At 35.5% G+C, this 21,136-nt stretch overlaps 1 protein-coding gene and 1 long non-coding RNA gene across 2 annotated transcripts; both read left to right on the top strand.

The window, feature by feature from the left end:
• Positions 1-4,418: 4,418 nt before the first annotated feature.
• LOC118055167 (uncharacterized) lies at positions 4,419-7,371 on the top strand. The gene is made up of 7 exons (XM_035066986.2): positions 4,419-4,425; positions 5,053-5,201; positions 5,340-5,396; positions 5,952-6,018; positions 6,282-6,500; positions 6,613-6,755; positions 7,066-7,371. Exons 1-7 carry the CDS (start codon positions 4,419-4,421, stop codon positions 7,369-7,371), a joined length of 948 nt encoding a protein of 315 aa, XP_034922877.2.
• An 11,607-nt stretch (positions 7,372-18,978) lies between these two features.
• LOC140955457 (uncharacterized) lies at positions 18,979-20,915 on the top strand. Its single transcript, XR_012169517.1, has 3 exons — positions 18,979-19,250; positions 19,384-19,509; positions 19,582-20,915. It is a non-coding gene; the product is annotated as an uncharacterized lncRNA (long non-coding RNA).
• The last annotated feature ends 221 nt before the right edge of the window (positions 20,916-21,136 follow it).

Here is a 21,136-nt window from a genome sequence, read left to right as displayed (position 1 = left end):
CAATTTGAGCTGAGTTTATTTAAAGCTTTTTCTTTCATGAGAACCTTAACTAAGATCACACCCTACACTAGGGGGCAAAAAGAGAAATATGATTAAGGAAATTGTCTTGAAGGCATGTGAGCTTATAAAGAAAGTCTGACAACAAAGAATTCAACAAAATTCCAAACAATTGAGAGAATTCCTAAACAAATATGGGAGTAACAAAAAATAAAATAAAAATAGAAGTTCCTCATTTGGAATATTTAGTACCATTTTTGTTGTCAAGGTAGAAAAAGAAAATGCCAAGACAAGATAATAGTGATCTATAGTTTATAAGCCCTTAAACACTTTTTGAGCTTATGGAATACTCTTTCGTTTATAGCCTTGAGCCATAAATACATTACGTGTCTTTGAAATCCTTTTTAATCAAGTAAGCAACCTGGATCAATAAACGACGTTCTAAAAAATATAAGAGACTTTTCCATAAAGAGTCATGGCATAGCAAATAATTACTCATTATTATTCATGTAGTTAAAAAGAGTGTTTCTAAAAATAAAAGGCAGTTTCTTTTCTCTGAAAATACCTTTAAGCAATCGCTTGAACACTTTGAAAACCAAAGCAGAAGGTCATCTCATCACTTATATTCATCTTAGATTACTTTTACTAAGATATTTGACATAAAGCCCTAGAGTTGCCTGAACATTGTTATAAACAGACATTGAGAGTTTCATTTTCGAGAACAAAACAGATCTTTTAAAACATCATTTTTGGAAAAAGGTTTTCTTTGTAAGAAAAATGAATATATGGCACACTACGAGGCACCGTTAGAAAATCAGATATTCTAATGACAACAAGAGCAAAGGAGGAAATGAAATGAGGCAGTTAATTCTCCCAGGGGGTAGAGAAGCAGTTACCAGATCCTTAATGGCATAAAGAAATTTGCTTCCCTAGTGGAAAATACACATGATAAAACTGTGGACTTCTTCCAACATGAGGATTGAAATAATATGATTTGCAGTATCTATGAAAGGAGATTGTTCACTCTCACAATATGATCAGTTAGACAACAAGATAATTGATACATCTTCAGTAAAGAAATGTATATGAAATCCCAGGTGAAGCGGGATAATCCTTATATATTGACCATATGAATTGGTTAAAGAATCTTCAATAATGGTAATGTTGCCTATAGAACAATATCGGGCCAGGGATAAGCTAATTCTCTCAGTGAAGTTACCAATAGAGAAAAGTGCAATGACTATTGGGAATCTCAAACAAAGTTTATCTTAGAAAAATGAACAACATGGGTCGGCTTGAGTAGATTTGAAGGATGTGTGAATCAAAAGAGCTCACTAAAAATCAAGATCCTCAAACAAGATGAACGGGGATCTATATTTCAAAAACAGGTAAGATGCATTGCATATCATCGAACTTCACGAGCATTGCATATTTGTTTTGCAGATATTTCATGAAAAAAATTCCAAACGGGATCCAACGAGATTAAGATGAAATGAAGTTCTTTTAAATCGCATCAAATATGGCAATTCCACAAAAGCAAACTCTATGAATGAAGACGAGAAAGATGTATTTTTATTCATGGGAAAAGGGTTTACAAGTACAAACATTAAACACTGCGAGGATGATTAGGGATATTTTCATCTTGATGATCAATCATTGCTCGAAGTTCCTTAAATTGGTTAATTATGCGCTCCATCTTTTCCTCGAACTCGAGGTGTCGTGTGTTAACATAGTCCCTCCAAAAGTCAACATGCATATTGAGCTCTTGGTTTCTCCTCTCAAAATCGTTTCTGTGGCGTCTTTAATCACAGAGTCTTTTCCTTAAATTCTCAATCTGATGATGGAGCTCAGGAATTTGAGTATTCAACTTAAGTCTTCTAGCATGAAGATGCTCCGCAAGGTTCACCAAAGACGAAGTAGCTCTGATACTAAGAGCAAGTGACTGATTCACTGCTTCAATATCGGTCCTGGCTGCCATCATTATTTCATCACGAGGAAGGATCATGTCTTTAACCACGGCTACAACAATATCTTCGTTGTCCATTATAGTATCCTCTATTGTAACTGGACGACCATTCACTTCAAAGGTAGTACGCCAAACTACAGGCTCTGCCGCAGGAACAAGGTTTGGATTAGCATTGGAAGAAGAGGAAGACATGGTTAAAACTTCAAAAGTTGAGAATTTTGAAAGTATTGAAAATGCGAGAAGTTGATGATGTCTTTTGCCAAAAACTACGTGATTTATAAGGAATTTGCTCCTGCCATCATTTTGAATAGAAGCTCAAATCTTAGTTGTACATATAAGACTTTCTTAAGAAGCTTTCATCATCTTTGAGATCAATTTGCAAATCAGATCTCAGCCGTACATATACGACTTTCTTAAGAAGCTTTTATCATCTTTGAGATCGATTTGCAAATCGCGTCTCAGCTGTACATATAAGACTTTCTTGAGAAGCTTTCATCATCTTTGAGATCGATTTGCAAATCAGATCTCAGCCGTACATAGAAGACTTTCTTGAGAAGCTTACATCATCTTTGAGATCGATTTACAAATCAGATCTCAGCCGGGCAAGTATGACTTCTTTTAGAAATTTTCATTAGCCTTGAAACTGATGTTGAAATCACTTTCATGTTTTTTCGCAAACAGGCTGGTCACCTGGAAAATAAGACCAATACTGAAATCACTTTCGTGTATTTCACATGAACAATGTTGAAATCACTTTCATGTATTTCACAAACAAGCTGGTTACCTGGAAAATAAGACCAATGCTGCAATCACTTTCATGTATTTCACAAAAATCAATGTTGAAATCACTCTCATGTATTTCACAAAATCAATATTGAAAACACTTTCATGTTTTTCACTTAGGCAGGTCGCCCTGAGGAATAGACCAACTGAAGAATCTATGTATTTTTCAACACCTCCATCGTTTTTCTTTACAAAACTTACTATGCAAAGTCAAAAGAAAATGAATTTTCCAATGTCTTTGCACCGTAAGCATTGTAAACAGGGGGCAACTGTTGTAACCTGATTTTTGATTCACTAAGATTTTCTTAAATGTTATTTTATTTCTATTAGTATTCATAAAAATCCAAAAAAATTAAGAAAAAGTTTAAAATTCAAAAATATATTTTCCTTAAGTCAACCGCATCTTTCCATAAAAACTGATTTCACCCGGTCAATACGGGTCAAACCATGTCGACCAGGGAAAAAAAGATTTTTCATGACATTTCGGGTCAAAACCGTCATTTTCGGTCAAAACTGTCATTTTATATCAAAACCGAGTCCATCAGGTCAATACAGGTCAAACCATGTCGACTAGGGTAAAAAAATGAGTTTTCATGACATTTCGGGTCAAAACCATCATTTTCGGTAAAATCCGTCATTTTTTTATCAAAACCGAGTCTACCGGGTCAATACGGGTCAAACCATGTCAACCAGGGTAAAAAATGAGTTTTCATGATGTTTCGGGTCAAAACCGTCATTTTTTATCAAAACCGGGTCCACCAGGTCAATATTGGTCAAACCATGTCGACCAGGATAAAAAATGAGTTTTCATGACGTTTCGGGTCAAAACTTTTATTTTTTATCAAAACCGAATCCATCGAGTCAATACGGATCAAACCATGTTGACCAGACTAAAAAATGAGTTTTCAGGTTTTATCTGAACTTTACAGGGTTTCCTTTCCCTCTTGGCCCTTTCCTTGATAGGCGCACTATAAGGACTGAGGTAACTTTCTCTATCTTCAGCTTGGTTGTTAAGGATTTTGTTCAAGAATAATGGAGAATGGCTTAAGTTTTGATAATTATGACTTTAATATACTTGTGCACATATGTCCTTTGCTGTGTGTATTGACAAAACTTGTATGTTTTCAAGTTTTATCACTCCCAGTCTGTTGTACTTGCCATCTCACAGAATTTATGTACCTGTAAAGTCACTGTTTGATGTATGATCTTGTTTCTGCTTTTTAATTCTTGATGTGCAAATTAGTGGTGGTTGATGTTTTTGCTTGCTTGGCGGGCTTATACTTTATTCTGCATTGCTGCGCATTGCTAGCTATAATCAGGTAAACCATCATTCTAGCAGGTGTTTTGCTCTTCACATTTACATCAAACAGTGAAGTAGATTGGGCATATGGAACCTTCTTCTTAGTTAATATGTTTTCCTAACACTGAAAGTTTTTGTAAAGGAAAATATAAAGAACTTATACTTTAGGAGGTCTCCAATAAATGTCTTTTATATAAAGAAACACAGGACTTCTTAACTTTGTTCAGCTACTTAATTCAATGCTTTATAAGGAAAGCTGTTTCAATTTCAATTTATGGTTGAACTTTGCTACTTCTTTACATACCATTAGAAAATTATGGAAGTTCTTTATTGATAAACTTCGAAAATGTTGTATTTGAAATAGCCCAGAAAATGGCAGGTATGTTAACGGCTTCAAAGAAGGATGCCTTTTCAAGCAATTTCTTTTCCTTGTAGAGCCTTTGGGTTCTACCTGTTTGAGTTTCTCATACTTTCAAAAACTTAAATATAACATCAGACACCTGAAATCACTTTGTACTGTCCTCAAGAAAACTGAAATACAATTAAAATTTCATGAATTTCTAAATTCTGCATTTGGAATTGGAAACCAATAATATATTTGGATAATGTAATCTAGATCATAGAACCCCTGAATACTGGAGTTCCATTCCATGAATGAATATGAATTATGAGACCAAATACTTCAGCCTAAGAGATGGATAATATGTTAAGTAAATTTTTCCGTTTCATTGTCATATGCCTTGATAAATGGGAAGCATCTCTAGATGAATTCGGGGAGCAGCAGTTCCTTTAAAATGAGGTCCTCATTTTAAACCCCACATGGGGAAATTCCATCAGTCTAGAAAAAAGAAATATTTTTTTTTCTGATTAAACTACTCCAGTTAGTAGAGAAAGAGTTGTATTTGAGATGTATGGAAAACATAAGTATTGTAAAAGGCACAATTCTTTTGTATGCTAATGTAAACTGTAGCTAGAAGGTATGTTATCTTCTGTTTTATGTCTTTAGGCTGTGAAGGGATGTATAGGGCTATTCGAACAAGAGCAAGCATTAGGTTCAGCAGTGTGTCAACTAACATTCGAATGACAGTCATTAAACTCAAATCTGGAGGATTATGGGTCCACGCGCCCATTGCTCCAACGAAGGAGTGTATTCAGGTTCTATCTCGAGTACCCTTTTACTCTTTAACAAGATAATGTTAGTCTTATTTGTTGCAATGAAGGATTTGAGGTGTGTGGGTTTTAGTTTGTTTCTGTAGCATAAGAAATGTCTTTTTGCTACCTGTTTTTGTTCAGTATTGTGAGGGCATTCAAGGACAGTGCCATATGCCATTGATTGCATCGTCAAGTCTGGTAATGGGTCACCGAGTAACAGGGGCAAAACTGATCAGTCTTTTATGGATGATCCAATAACACCACTTTTACCGATAGATAGCAAAATGGTGGATCCTTTCCATAAGTTATAATTGATTTTTTTCCCCTCAACTCTACAGCAGCATATGGTATATGAAGTAGGAGATGCAAAATGATTAAAATTAGTTATTCGTCCTGGCATCTATTTGACTATTCCTGTGGAACCTGTTAAAGGAGAGCTAACATATAGTCTATGTTTACGTTGCCTACATGTATGAAAACCACCAGTTGGGTGCTAGTTTCATGTTTAGACATCGAATACCTGACGGTCAGTACTTCTATTTTCTACCCTCAAATCCAAAATAAAAGAAAAATGGTGAAATGAGCTCCAAAAACTCAGAGCTTGTCACTTAAATTGTCTTGATAGTTTATAGAAATAAGAACCAACTGCAGGGAAATCAATTATGTCTTATATTTGGTTATTTAATGTATCCTGACCTTCTGCCATTTTGGTCTCGTTTTGAGGAGTGATCTTATCTTGCCAGCTTTTTGAAGGAGTTGGGAGCTCCAGTCGAAAACATCTTCCTGCCTACATTTGCTTATGAGCATAAAATCTTCGTTGGCCTGTTTTCAAGAAATTTCCTCGTGCCCATACATGGGTGGCATCAAGGCAGTGGAGTTGGCCCCTGAATTTGCCACTCGAGTTCTTTGGGATTTTTTGTGCCAAAACCTTGAAGGATGAGGATATGTCTACTCCTGGGCTGATGAGATTGAACAAAAAGTTCTAAGCTCCCCAGACGTTGGCAATGTAGATTGCACATACAATGAATCAAACTTCATTTGGATGAATCATGATTCAAAAAAATATGTGACGGTTTACTTCAGGAATTGGACCGTATGTTGACGTAGCTTTCTATCACAAGCTTTCAAGAACACTACTAGTAACAGATGTTGTAATTTTTGTCCCAAGAAAGCCACCTGAATGTATTAGCAAAGAATCCTTGTTAGCATCAGCAAAGAATGGCTTGGCTGCAAAACTTCTCAGCAAAGGGAAGGAAATCCCTCAGGAACCAGCTGTTGATAACCAGATGAACCGGCAAAAAGGTTATTAGTTTTTTAATTCCACTTCCAATAAGTGAAACTGAATATGGTGTTGAATGCAGTTTGAGGGTAAGCGTGAATGCATTATGTTGAACAAATCAAGTTCTTGGTGCAGGATGGGAAAGAATGGTCCTCCAGATCTTGTTTCTTGGCCCATCTAATCTATTGGAACCTAATACTAGCTTCGCTCAGATGTCACAAAAGTTGATTGTTTCACCCATTGTGAAGACTTTGGTCTTCAGCAAAGTTCCTGAAAAGGTAAAGAAACGACTTTGATGGAATATTAGAGCTCTCACAGCTGGGCTGAGATGATTATATAGACCTAAAAAGTGAGAACTACTGACCATCACTCTACCTGGTTATGGTATGCTGTGATTATATAGGCCTAAAAGGTGAAAACAACTACAGACCATCAATCTGCCTGGTTATAGTATGCCGTGATTAGTACTATCAAACCAAAAGGTAAACATATGATGAACACATCTGAATTATCAACCTTCTAGAGCGCATAGAGCCAGCCCATGTTTTTTGAACTTCAGTGTGATCAGCTTTTTCGATATTATGACAGATCAGGGATTGGATTGATAGTATTGTCCGAGACTGGAAATTCAAGAGGATAATTCCTGCTCATTTTGCTGCTCCAATAAACTCAGGCAGGTCTGAATTTTTAGCCGCGTTTGCATTCCTAGATGACCTCTTGTTGGAGCGATATGTTACCCGGCCTTCACTTTCTCTTCTATTTACACCAATTATGGGGAAGGCGGCGAGTTACTTCCCACCGGATGACATGAAGACCTTGTCATCTCTTGATCAGTTCTTGGTCTCGGTGGGAGCAGTGAAGAAGACTGTGCCAGGCCGGAAGAAGACAGCATGACAGATAAATTTAGCCAATGAGTTTCGCTACCATAAATTTACACACATGTATATGCAGTGCTTGATAAATCCACATTGCCCTAGCATAAAATACATAGATTTGATGTCCCTAGCTGTAGATGTTTTAAATGATATATACGAGATTCAAAAGGTTGAAGTGTCCAAGAAGCCTTGTTCTTGGAGTGCTTTAACCCTCCATCAAACAGGTTTTATTTGTTTTCTACGGCTTTATCTTGCCATTTAAGCAAATGAATAGTTATTAGTCACCGGAAACCCTAAAGGGTTTCTTCTGCTTAAGGACTATTTATATCTAGTGACAATTGATTGAGAGCTATAGCTCATTGGCTGAGGCTCGAGTTTTCTAACAACGAAAATACTGGTTGATCCAGGTAGATGTGACGATTCAACAGAATTGAAGAACACTGTGTCTTTATTTAGGTGAATTCTGTCACTATTACAGAATTCTTGAAACTAAAAACAGTAATACAAGTAGAAATTGGAATTCAAACAATGTTAACAATGACCTAAAACGAAAGTGAAAATGGGGCTCGACTGCACTGAGAGTGAATTCACCTGAATTCCTTCACTTCACAATCAAACAATGCTTATTTTTCTTCTCTGTTATTCTAGTCGGTTGCAAGGTATATATATATATATATGCATGCAACTGCTCGTCCTTAATAATAGGACTTACTGTTTCCATACACGTGGCTAGTGATGTTTTCTACTTATAAGTGAAACGATGAGTTTTGGTGAATTGAAAACTTCCCGCCACTGCCCTGTTTGATTTCGTTCCTCTGCTCATTGATTTAGGGATTTATTGCTGGTCATGTAACAAATCTTCCCCCATCAAACCCACCTTGTCCTCAAGGTGGAAATTAGGAAAGCGTCTCGCGATGTCAGCAGCAATTTCCCAAGTAGCATCTGCAGGTGAGAGCCCTTTCCAATGAATGAGGACTTGAGTAATTGCGTGATTTTTCTTACGAATCATTCTTCTTTCCAGTATAGCTTGCGGCTGTAATTCTTGCATTTGGGGCATTGGTGGAAGATCACTTTGGACAGGCTGATGCCCGATGCTTTGCTTGAGTTGGGAGACATGAAACACAGGATGAGTAGTAGCTGTCGATGGCAGCTCCAGTTTGTAGGCCACTTCCCCAATTTTGGCAATCACCAGGTAAGGCCCGAAAAATTTAGCTGCTAATTTCTGTGATGTCCTGCGAACCACTGAGTGTTGTTTGTAATGTTGTAGCTTTAGATATACGTAGTCCCCAATTGAAAACTGTCTGTCACTCCTGTTGTTATTGGCGAATTGAACCATCCGATGTTGTGCTAGGCGAAGATTTTCTTTGACTCTACTAATGATCTCTTCTCGTCGGCTTAGTAAATCATCCACTAATGCCACTGTAGAGTCCCACCATTCAGCCAAGGATAGCCATTGTGCCCACTGGTTAGGGTGATCTCCAGTCATGCACCTGAGGTAGTTTTCCACGCATTTATTCACGATTTCCGTTTGGCCATCGGTTTGTGGGTGGTAGGCTGAAGAGTAGAGCAAATTTACCCCTTGGATAATGAACATTTCTTTCCAGAATCTGCTCAGAAAGATGGGGTCTCTATCGCTGACTATGGATGCTGGCAGGCCGTGTAGCTTGTAGATGTTATCCATGAATACTTTAGCAACGATGGAAGCTGTATATGGATGGCTGAGACTCATGAAATGAGCATACTTACTGAAACGGTCGACTACGACCATGATAACATCCTTCCCTTCAGACTTAGGCAACCCTTCAACAAAATCCATACTAATGTCGATGAATGGGGCATGGGGAACAGGCAGAGGCTGTAGGAGTCCTGGGGTTGCGATATTTTCATGCTTGTTGCGCTGGTAGGTAGAGCATTCCTTGATAAATTGACGAATGTGCTTTTGTTGTCCCTTCCAGTAGAACAAGCTTCCCACACGTTTTGTAGTTGTAGTCAATCCTGAGTGTCCCCCCATTGCTGAGCTGTGATAGAGTGAAATAAGCTTGGACTGAAGTTCCAAGTCACGGCCTACCATAATCTTGCCCTTCCTGTTGAGATGGCCATTAACCCAGCTGTAGTGAGGATGAGAGTCGGGAGTGGATTGTAGGTCCTGGATAATAGATAGTAGATAGGGATCTGCTTGCCAAGAAGTGGTGATTTCTGCCATTATGTTGGAAGACACAGAGGAAACAACCATAGCAAAAATTGCGTGACTGGCAGGCCTGGAGAGTGCATCAGCAGCCACATTCTCCTTCCCTTGTCGATATTCAATCTCATAATCGTACCCCATCAATTTGACTAGCCACTGATGCTGCATGGGTGTGATTATCTTTTGATCCAAGAGATATTTCAAACTCACGTGGTCAGTGCGGATCTTAAAATGTTTTCCCCATAGATAATGTCGCCACTTGTGAACCGCATGCAAGATAGCCAACATTTCTTTTTCGTAAATTGACATGGTTTGTTGTTTTAACCCCAAAGCCTTGCAGAGATATGCAATAGGATGACCTTCCTGCATCAAAACCGCTCCCACACCAACCATAGAAGCATCTGTTTCCACCACAAACAATTTACCCAAATCAGGTAAGGATAGCACTGGAGGCGTTGTCATCACTGCTTTGAGGAATGTAAATGCAGTGGTAACTTCAGAATTCCAGCCAAAAGCATCCTTTTTAAGAAGCTACGTCAATGGTTTACAAATGGATCCGTATCCTTTGACGAACCTTCGATAGTAACCTGTAAGCCCCAAAAACCCTCGTAGTTGCTTTAGGTTCCTAGGTAATGGCCAATCAAGTATTGCTTTGATTTTATCGGGGTCAGTGGCAACACCTGCTTTGGAAATAATGTGGCCCAAGTACTCAACCTGCTCACTGCCGAAACTGCATTTACTTGCTTTGGCCACCAATTGATGTATCCTCAACAATTTAAAAACAATTCACAGATGTTCATAGTGAGCGGTAGAAGACTTACTGTAAATGAGTATGTCATCGAAAAATACTAGGATAAATTTTCTGAGGTGTACTCTGAAGAATTCATTCATCAAACTCTGAAAAGTAGCGGGGGCATTAGTTAGCCCAAAAGGCATAACCAAAAACTTGTAATGGCCATTATGAGTTCTGAAGGTTGTCTTGAATTCATCCCCTGAACCCATTCTGATCTGGTGATAACCTGAACGAAGATCAATTTTAGAGAAAATGGTGGCCCCAGCTAGTTCCTCCAGTAATTCTTCCACGACTGGAATAGGATACTTATCCTTGATGGTTAGTCTGTTCAGAGCTCTATAATCCACGCATAACCTCCATATGGAGTCCTTTTTCTTGACCAAAACGACTGGTGAAGCAAATGGACTATTGCTAGACCTTATAATACCCGTTCCCAGCATTTCTTCTATCATTTTTTCCAACACATCTTTCTGCAGTCCTGAGTACCTATACGGCCTCAGATTAATAGGTTGGCTTCCATCTTTCAGAGGAACAAAGTGATCGTGACTCCTTAATGGTGGCAGCCCTTCAGGTTCCTGAAATAAGTCCTGGTAGTCACCCATCAGCTCTGTGATTTTAGGATCCTTACTGAGGTTATGAGGTGATGCTACTGTCATTGAATCAAGAGAGTATGGCTCCTCATCTAGAACCCGTAAATTGCACAAGTGAACTTCTGCCAACTGCTTCTGGTTATTCAGTAATCCCTTGAGTTCTTCCAGCTTAATAGCCTGAAATTTGATGGGATTTTCGCCCCTGAGCAACACCCTCTGACCCTGCCAGTCAAAAGACATCCAAAGGTGTTTATAGTTGCATAGGATGTCGCCTAATAAAGATAGCCACTGAATGCCCAAGACCATGTCATAATTGCTTAAATCCATGATAAACATATCAGCTTCGAAACTCACCCCTGCATCTTCCATTTGAGACCCTTGCAGACAGTCTCACATGACATTTTCCCCCCATTGGCAGCTTGCACTGTGATAGGTGTGATGGAGGTTAAGTCACTTTGAAGTTTGGATGCTACAGAGGAGGTAAGGAAATTATGGGTACTCCCAGAGTCCACTAGGATGTGGAGGGTCTGCTTCTCTGTTTTTCCTGTCACCTTCATAGTATGAAACCCCACGGTTCCCTCCAAGGCATTCAAGGATATGTGGGGCATGATTTCCTCTGCCTGAACCTCTTCTTCAGTATTTTCTTCCTCCTCATCCAGAACACTTAAGGAATATAACCTTTTATTCCTGCACCTATGGCCCGGCACAAATTTGTCGTCACACCAAAAACATAGTCCCTTCAGCCTGCGTTCTTCAAATTCCTGGTTCTTGATAGACTTGATGGGTTTATTAGGGGTTCTGGTATAAGAATTTTGAGAGCTACTTGGCCAAGAAGGAGCCTTAACAATAGGTATGTTGCTAGCTGTGGTTACCTGGGAGGTAGTAATATTTGGTGGAGGGTGTGTGGTCTTGATATTTGGTGTGGGTATGGTTTTTGATGGGAAACTATGGGATGCTGAGGGCGTGGAGTGCTTAGGTATATACCCTGAACTTTGTCTGTGAGTTAATGTGTTTGCCTGTAACCTAGCAAGATTGAAGGCCTGCCTAAGGTCTTTTGGTTCAAACATCTTTACTGTGTTCTTAATTTCCAGTTCCAGTCCCCCTAAAAATATAACTAATGCTTGTTTCTCCCCAATACCAGCTTTGTTCCAGAGAACATCAAAATCATGGATATACGTCTCTATAGTCCCTACCTGTTTGAGGTCTATTAGGTCCTCCATTGGGTCTTTCTGCCCCCCGAATCTATAACAAAGTGCTTCTACATATTCCCCCCAGCTCACTCTTTGATTTCTAATATTCCTCATAAAATTCTGGTGCCAGTAAAGTGCTATGCCATCAAGGTAATAGGAAGCTAACTTTAGTTTATCCAATTCATCAATGTCTTCGATATCAAAGTATTGGTTACATTTGTATAACCACCTATGCACATCTTCACCCTCAAATACTGGAAATAGGTGTTTAGGTCGGTGTACCTTGAAATTTGCTGGCCTCCCTTCAGCTGAGTAGTTAGGCCTGAATGAAGGTTCTGTTGGATGAGCAGCATGCTTATCTCTGTTGTGACTGGATTCCCCTGAGGGAGGAGTAATTCTTTGCATGACCGATTCTAGTTGCTGAGTCATTCCGTGAATTAGATCTTTAATTCCCCCGATCTGAGCCTCATGATTGTGGGTGGTATGATCCCACTTCTGACTTTGATCCTGCATCATACTTGATGTTAGCTTCTCTTTTTGCTGATTCAATAGAATCTTCCAGTCGTTTGATCTCTGCGGTTCTTGTGTCAGGTGCCATGTTCCTAGTCCAAGGAAGGAGAGCTCTGATATCACTTGTGACGATTCAACAGAATTGAAGAACACTGTGTCTTTATTTAGGTGGATACTGTCACTATTACAGAATTCTTGAAACTAAAAACAGTAATACAAGTAGAAATTGGAATTCAAACAATGTTAACAATGACCTAAAACAAAAGTGAAAATGGGGCTCGATTGCACTGAGAGTGAATTCACCTGAATTCCTCACTTCACACGCAAACAATGCTTATTTTTCTTCTCTGTTATTCTAGTCGGTTGCAGGGTATATATATATGCATGCAACTGCTCGTCCTTAATAATAGGACTTACTGTTTCCATACACGTGGCTAGTGATGTTTTCTACTTATAAGTGAAACGGTGAGTTTTGGTGAATTGAAAACTTCCCGCCACTGCCCTGTTTGATTTTGTTCCTCTGCTCATTGATTTAGGGATTTATTGTTGGTCATGTAACAGTAGACGGAGATATATTCATGGAATAGTGAGACTAATTTAAGCCTTCATATGACTAGTTTGATTGAAACCAAACACACCTATTATTATAAAATACTTTAAAAGACGTCGAAAGACACCCATTATTATAGAATACTTTAAAAGACGTTGAAAGACCCATTATTATAGAATACTCTAAAATACATTGAAAAGCACGCCTTTTATGCATCAGTAATTAAATTTTTTTTCCCCTCACTATGTACAGTTCACAATAAAACTCTTAACTTTTTTTTTCATGTTTTTTTTTTTTTTTTTTATGCCTTTATGGTATTTTTTGCTTTTTTTCTGCCTTTTTTTTTCTTTTATTGAGTTTTTTTATTTAATTTAGTTTGTTAATGTGAATTTTTTTATTTAGTTATCAAATTTTTATGACATGGATCTCGAGTTTGGCGAGTTAACTTGGTTTGACGAATTAATCAAGAATTATTTTTTTTTTGCTTTTTTTCTTTTTAATCAAATTTTTTCGTTTAGTTTAAATTGTTAATTTTTTGTTTAACCCGTCAAATTTTTTTCTATTTAGTCATCAAACTTTTATGACGTGAATTCCAGATTTGACAAGTTAACTCAGTAGGTTCAGATTTTTTTTTCCTCATTAATAACAAACTTATGTCTTTTGTTTTTTTTTTTTGTTTTTTTTGTTTTTATCTTTTTAATTAATTTTTTTCATTTATTTTAGGTTTGTTAATGCTCAATTTTTTTCTATTTAGTTATGATCAAACTTTCATAATACGAATCTCGGGTTTGATAGGTAACCTGGTTTGACAGGTTAGCCTAGTTAATTCTAAGTTAACCTGTCAATTTTCTTTTTCTATTTAGTTATTAAACTTTCACGACACGAATTCAAGGTTTCACAGATTAACCTGGTTTAAAAGGGTTAACCAAGTTAATTCAGATTTTTTTTTTATTTTTCTTTATTAGTTTTTTTTTTTATTGGTTTTTTTTAATTAATTTATTTAATTATCACACTTTCATGACACGATCTTGCAGCCAGACTTGCATCCAAGGCTATTGGCTCTGGTATTGCAGCTAGACCTACTTGGTCATGTAAGTTTAATGTTATTATTAATATTATAAATATAACTTTTAGGTCAGGCTTTACAGTCAAACTTAAAATTATTAGATATAATTTTACAGAAAAACCTAATATTTTTAGATTTTAGCTTTTTCTTGATATTTTTTATATATATATAAAAAAAAAATTTAACTCACGGTATGTACAGTTCAATGTAACTAGTAATTTTCAGTTGTTGAATTGCATACAAATTTTGCCAATATATATATATATATATATATATATATATAAGGCAAGTACATTGATTGAAAAAAAGCATTTAACAAATATATTTTTATGGGTCCAACACTCCCTGGAAGAGGAGATGACTCGAGGCAAAGGGCAGGTACGTTGAAACATTGAAAACAAGCACTCCTAATCCTAATAAATTATCTTGTGGTTGGAGTTACCTTCTTCTCAACTAAAAAACCATGTTGAAATAATCTTTTGGGGTGTAATTTAATTAGTTAAATTATAGATTTGTTTCATAAAGATCACTGGTTTAAGTTTTATAAATCTTAAGACAACAAAAAACTTACATGGTTGTTAATTTTAGGGTCTATGAGATTAATTGAGATGCGTGCAAGCTAGCCTAAACATTTATATTAATAATAATAAAAAAACAATGTTGAAATAATCCTGAGGAGTGTAGCTCAACTGGTCAGATTCTGAATTTGCTTTTCAAAGATCACTAATTTGAGTGCCACAAATCTCAAGGCCACTTGAGATTTACTTGATCGTTAACTTCAGGGTTTCGGGAGATTAATCGAGGTATGTGTAAGCTGGTCAGACACCCACCCACGGTTATATATATAAAAAAAAAAAAAAAACCATGTCGAAATTGAAACCCTATTCTCACAAAGGCACAAAGCACTCATTGATCAACAGGAATAAACATTTTCATGGGGTGGAGCGAGAGAGATGAACACTAAAAGAAGATGCTCTGAATCTTAGAACATGGGGGGCCATGAGAGAAGCAATATTCACCTCCTTTTTCATCCTTGCCATCTCATCTCAGAAATCATTCATCAAACATTGTTTTTCCCCCACGAAGGAATTAAGGGCTTCGACCTTTAAGCCTGTAAAACTTGTTCCTTTCTTTCTCTGAAGCACTACAAAATTTAACAGTTTTACCGACAGAATTTTTCCGTCGGCGTAAGACACATATTCCATCAGTAATTAATTTACTGACGAAATCACCGACGGAGAATTTCCGTCGGTGAATCGTTCGACGGTAATTTTTTGTTCGTCGGTAATTCCGTTGGTAATAATATTACTGACGGATTTACTGGCGGAACAGACGCGTCGGTAAAATTTTTTTTTATTACCGACGGATTTACCAACGGATTTACCGACGGAAATTTCCGTTGGTAATTATTTAAAAACATTTTAAAAAAAATTCATTTTATAAAATTATAAAATAATTAAATTAACATAAATCAACATTGTATAATATATACTCAAAATGCTTGGAAAAAAGAATAAGAAAATCAACTCAAACAAATTTGCAACAAATAAATAAAACAAAAAAATTAATTCAACTAAAAAAATTCATATGAAAAAAATGAAGTTGCAATTGCTAAAAATTTAAAAAATCCTATAAATAAATCAAATAAAAATTGATCTCATATGAAAAAAAAAAATCTCACAACAACATTTATACAATTATTAAGAACAAAATCAATTAAAATTAAATAAAAAACAAATATAGTGAAAAATCATGAAAAAATAAGAAAAAAGAAAGATCTTACCTTAATATACTTGAAAGTGAAGCTAAGGAAAAAAAATATTCATGAAGCATATTAATTAAAAAAAACTAAGAGGATAAAAGAAGAAAGAAGAAGAAGGAAGAAGAAGACATACCCGAGCATGGAGGAAAAGAGAAGGAGATGAGGAGAGAAAAGAAGAGAAAGAAATAGATATTGATGTTTTTTACATATAGTGAAGAAGAAGAAGAAGAAGAAGAAGTAGAAGTAGAAGTAGTAGAAGAAGAAGAAATAGAAGTAGTAGAAGAAGAAAAAGAAATAATGAGTTTGTCTCTTGTGAAATAAGCAGATTCAGTTTTTTTATTGGGGCGCGTTACCGACGGATAATTGAATATTAATATTTTTTAATTTTTCTGTCGGTAATATTTAATTTAAATTTTCAATTTCGTAAAAAGTTTTCAGAAACCGCCAAAAATTACCGATGATTTTTCAATCCGTCGGTGATTCCATTTGTAATATTTAAATGAAAATTTTAAATCAATTGAATTTTTTCAAAAAACCGCCAAAACATGCCGACGCATTTTCAATCCGTCGGTGATTTTGTCCGTAAAGTAAAACAATTAACAGTGCAATTGGAAGATGAACAGTTTTGGAGCTCTCTGTAAAATACCGACGGAAAAATTCCGTCTGTAATTTCCTTTATAATTGACATGATGAACAATGTTCACATTTTACCAATGGATTTCCCGACCCGACGGAAAAATTCCTGTCGGTAAATCCGTTGGTAAAAAATGACACGTCATCTTTTTTTTTTTGCTTTGCTTTAATTTTTTTTTTCCACGGTAATTCCCTCGGTATATACCGAGGGAATATTTCCGTCGGTAAAATCCCTCGGAAATTTACCGACGGAAATATTCCCTCAGTATTTCCGTTTGTATTTATTGATTTTCTGGTAGTGAAGCAGCTAGCCAACAAACAAGAACTAAGCTAGTTGCTGTATGAACCAGAATATATTGTACAAAGTGATGTATCGTGATTGATTTGTCCTGCCATCATGAAATCTTAATTCTCATTTATCACAATATTTCCATAAATCTTGATGAATTAACTATAGATTGATTGAATTACTTGTCTTTATATAGAAATGGGAATACTTTACATATCGGGTGTTTCCCATTAAGGGAAGAAATTCATAAGTTCGAGTAGAAAGCAACCAGATTATAAAGCCAAAGGAGAGCTTTATCTTGATGGTTAGCCTGGATGATATTAATTAATTCGGCATAATAAGCATAATGGTCCAGCTTTGAGCCAATATGTTGCCTGTACAGCTAGTCTTTTTCAAGTCAATAACTCACCCTTTACACAATTGCAAAGGAATTTCTTGCTTTTGCTTCTAAAGGAGAGTAAAATTTCTTTTGTTTCCTTCACAAAATTTGTGACATTACCGACATTAGTCATTTTTCAATGCTGTTTTGTAAGTTTTGATAATAATTATTTTTTAAAATAATTTTTATTTAATAATATATTAAAATAATTTTTTTTTTTAAAAAAATAATTTTTAATATCAGAACATTAAAACGATACAAAAACAACAAAATTTTGTTTTTTTAAAAAAACATTTTTAATATAAAAAATAAACATATTATTAAAAATTATCATTTTTAATACTTATATAATTAATACGGTATGCTTCACCTAACATCTTAAACAATATATAATATTGATTGACACACAAACTTACTTGAAGAGATTCATCGGTAAAGAAAGTAACAAGTATTGTTAGAAGTAATAATCAATACCTTATGTTCAACTTGGAACAAAGAATAATGGATAAGATGTGTCGTAGGAGTTTAGTAATACATTATATAATATTGAAGAAAGCTTAGAGTTGAGATTTGACACACCATAAATTAGTTTAATGGATAAGATGTAACGTAGGAGTTTAGTGACACATTATATAATATTGAAGAAAGCTTAGAGTTGAGATTTGACACATCCATAAATTAGTTTAATTTTCATGAAAAGTAATTTTTTAAAAATAACTTTTTAAATTTTTTGTATTTGTTTATTATTAGAAAAATTAGTTAATGAGAAATACTTTTCAGTTAAAGAAAAATTCCGCTTAATTTTTAGGAAAATGTTTTTTCTTTTATTTTGAATAGAAAATACTTTTTAGAAGTTGTGAAAATTTTAGAAATGTCTTATTATTTATTGATTATATCAAATTTAGTCCTTAAACTTTTGATTGCTATATATTTTGTTTTGAATCTTTTTTTTTCTTTCAATTTCATCCCATATAATTTGATTTAATTTGATTTTTATATTATCTTTGGTTCTTATTTTTATGATTGTTATTTACTTTTCTCTTATCATTTTTTTAATTAAATTTTTTTATCTATCAAATTTGGTCCTCATTCTTTTAATTGTTATTTATTTAATTTGAAAGAATTTATGAAATTATAATTATAATTATTTTAATTTCATCATCTTTCAACATTTTTATCTATTAGATTTAATCTCTATTATTTTGATTTCTATTTATTTTATTTGAGATAATTTTTGAAATTAGATTTTTTTTTTCAATTTCATTCTCATTCAACTTTTTAATTTGTAAGATTTGTCCCTTATTATTTTAATAAACTTGAAAAAAAAAAATATTAATAAGTTATTTTTCAGCTTATTTTCCATGACATAACCAAACATTGAAAAATATTTTTCAACTTATTTTTTATAGCACTATCAAATATTAAAAATTAGTTCATTTTTCAAAAATCTACTTTTAAAAAGAATTATTTTCTAAAAAAAATTATTTTCCAACAAACAAACAGCCATAACATGCATAAATTACTATATTGAATGACGATAAGATATATAATAAACAGATAGGTGATAAACGATCACTGCCTATATGTTTGTTTTGGTGATGAAAAGTAGGTTTTTAGGTGACATTATCTCCTAACCTCTTATTTTTATTTCGTGCCAACAATGCTTTATTATGCAGCGAGAGAGACAAGCAGAAATGCCATTATCCAAGGATGGAATTTCATCATAAAATCAATCCTTATCTTAAAACTCATCCAATTACTTGAAATTCGTAAAATTATTATTATTATATTATTCCATCTGGCTTCACTATTCATGTGGGATTTCGATAACATTTTTCCGTGGCTTACAAGAGATTTATAGTGATAAAAGGTAAATGGACTGTTGTTCGCTTTCCAGGGTTGAAGATTGAGATTCCCCCACCTCAAAGTTTTTCACTCACTGTGATATCAGGTTAGATTTTTCTGAGTTCTCCTCCTTGGTTCAATTTTAGCATAAAATCTTGAGCGATACCGGAAATTCTTTTCTGCATGGTGCATTATTCATAAACCACCATCGATCATAACTAGATGTGTTTGGTTTTCAGGGTTGTAGCTTTTGTTCTCTTCATCTGTATGTCCTATCTATGGCTGAGCACAGCATCAGTCTGGCAGTACTGACCCCAACAATTGGTGAGGTTGATGGAGGTGATTCAAGAGGAGGAGAGTGTTTGGTATTAAATATGTTTTATAATTTTTTTATTTAAGAATATGTTAAAATAATAATTTTTTTATTATTTTAACAGGAGATAAGAAAGAAAATTCTCCAGGTCGTGATTTTGTAAATATGGGAGGCAACACGCATTCGATTCGAGAAGAAGGCAAGGTGTCCGTTTCCAACAAGGATAATAAAGAAACCACCAGATGATCAAAGTTTGGCAGAGTCTCCGACAGAGGAAAAGAGGACATCAGTGGTTGAAGGCCAAGCCTAGTCCCATTTCCAAGTAATAGTCCCGAGATCATCAAGCGACAAGTGTCAACCAAGTCAGTTTATAGCCAAACTCCACTGTTCACAGAAGTCCTGGCTAAGAGGATGAAGCCAACAGGTTTATTAGCGGAGTCTTTTGACAGCCGAAGCTCAATGTTGAGAGAAGTTCTGGCTAAGAAAAATTCATCAGCTGTGTTGTCTCTGACAAAATCATTCGATGGGAAAAGTCCTGTTTCAAGAGGAGTTCTGGTCAATAACAAAACAATGACACAGGAAGGGTCGACTAAATCAGCTGACAGCCAAGATTCAGGGTCAAGTGACACTTGGACGAGGAAGAAGACATCAGCTGCGGGGAGTTCAGAGGTCAATTCATCAACTAAATCCGTTGGCATCCAAGGTTCAGGATTAAGTGAAATTCAGACAAAGACGAAGACTTCAGCCGTTGGGAGGAAGAAGAATTCAGTGGTCAAGTCACCCCCGAGCATCACTACGCACGATTTAGCATTATCTTCTGAAAAACCGAAGGTCTCTCTGAAACAAGTGTTGTCGAAATCTAAAGAACTGAACTCATCTGCGAAACAAGCTAGTTCCTGAAATCCAAAATTGTCTTCTCCTGATGCTTCAAGAGTTTTAGGTAGCAGAAGGAATAGTGACATCAATATCGAACAGAGTAAGGGACCTCCAAAATAGCTGCAAGGAAAGTACAAGCATCCCCAAGGGCTTCATTTTCTCCTAGAAGATCAGTCAGTGGTGTTGCTAGAGGACTAGCGTCCCCACGAGCTTCATTGTCCCGTCAACCTTCTCTTATTAGAGTTGCAAGCCTAAATGCCCACAGGGGCTTGAAACTCACACCTCGGACTAAAGAAACTAATGCTAAGCAGCTCAAGATTAAGAATTCTGATCCTGTTCAATGCAGTGACAAACTTAAAGAATCCAACGGCAACATCGTCCAGGGGAAAACGTTGCATGTCATCAAGATGGAAGCTGACAACAAACATCTGGAGTTTGATTGTAGATCTTAAGAAAACTCAGTCAGAATTCGCTTTCTTGTTCGTTGATTAATTTTTTTAGTGTCATTTTAATTACTAGTTAATGGTATATATGTTTTTATAAATCTTATCAAATTAATTTTAAAAGTCAAAGATGATAGAAAAGAAAAGAGAAAAATTAATTTTTTTCAAAGTAAAACTTTTTTTCCTCTAATAGATTATGTCCGTGTATGTATATGTAGAGGAATCAATTATTTTTTCTAGTAACTCCTCTAAACATTTGGACCAGACTCATCCTTAGATGGACTTGGCCTAACCTCATAACCAACATCTCTCACTCACCTATGAAAAACTGGATCTATCTAATACATTATATTTTAAACT

This window comes from Populus alba, chromosome 4 (genome assembly GCF_005239225.2).
Source record: "Populus alba chromosome 4, ASM523922v2, whole genome shotgun sequence".
Lineage (NCBI taxonomy): Eukaryota > Viridiplantae > Streptophyta > Magnoliopsida > Malpighiales > Salicaceae > Populus > Populus alba.
This window is presented reverse-complemented; position numbering and strand designations above follow the sequence as displayed.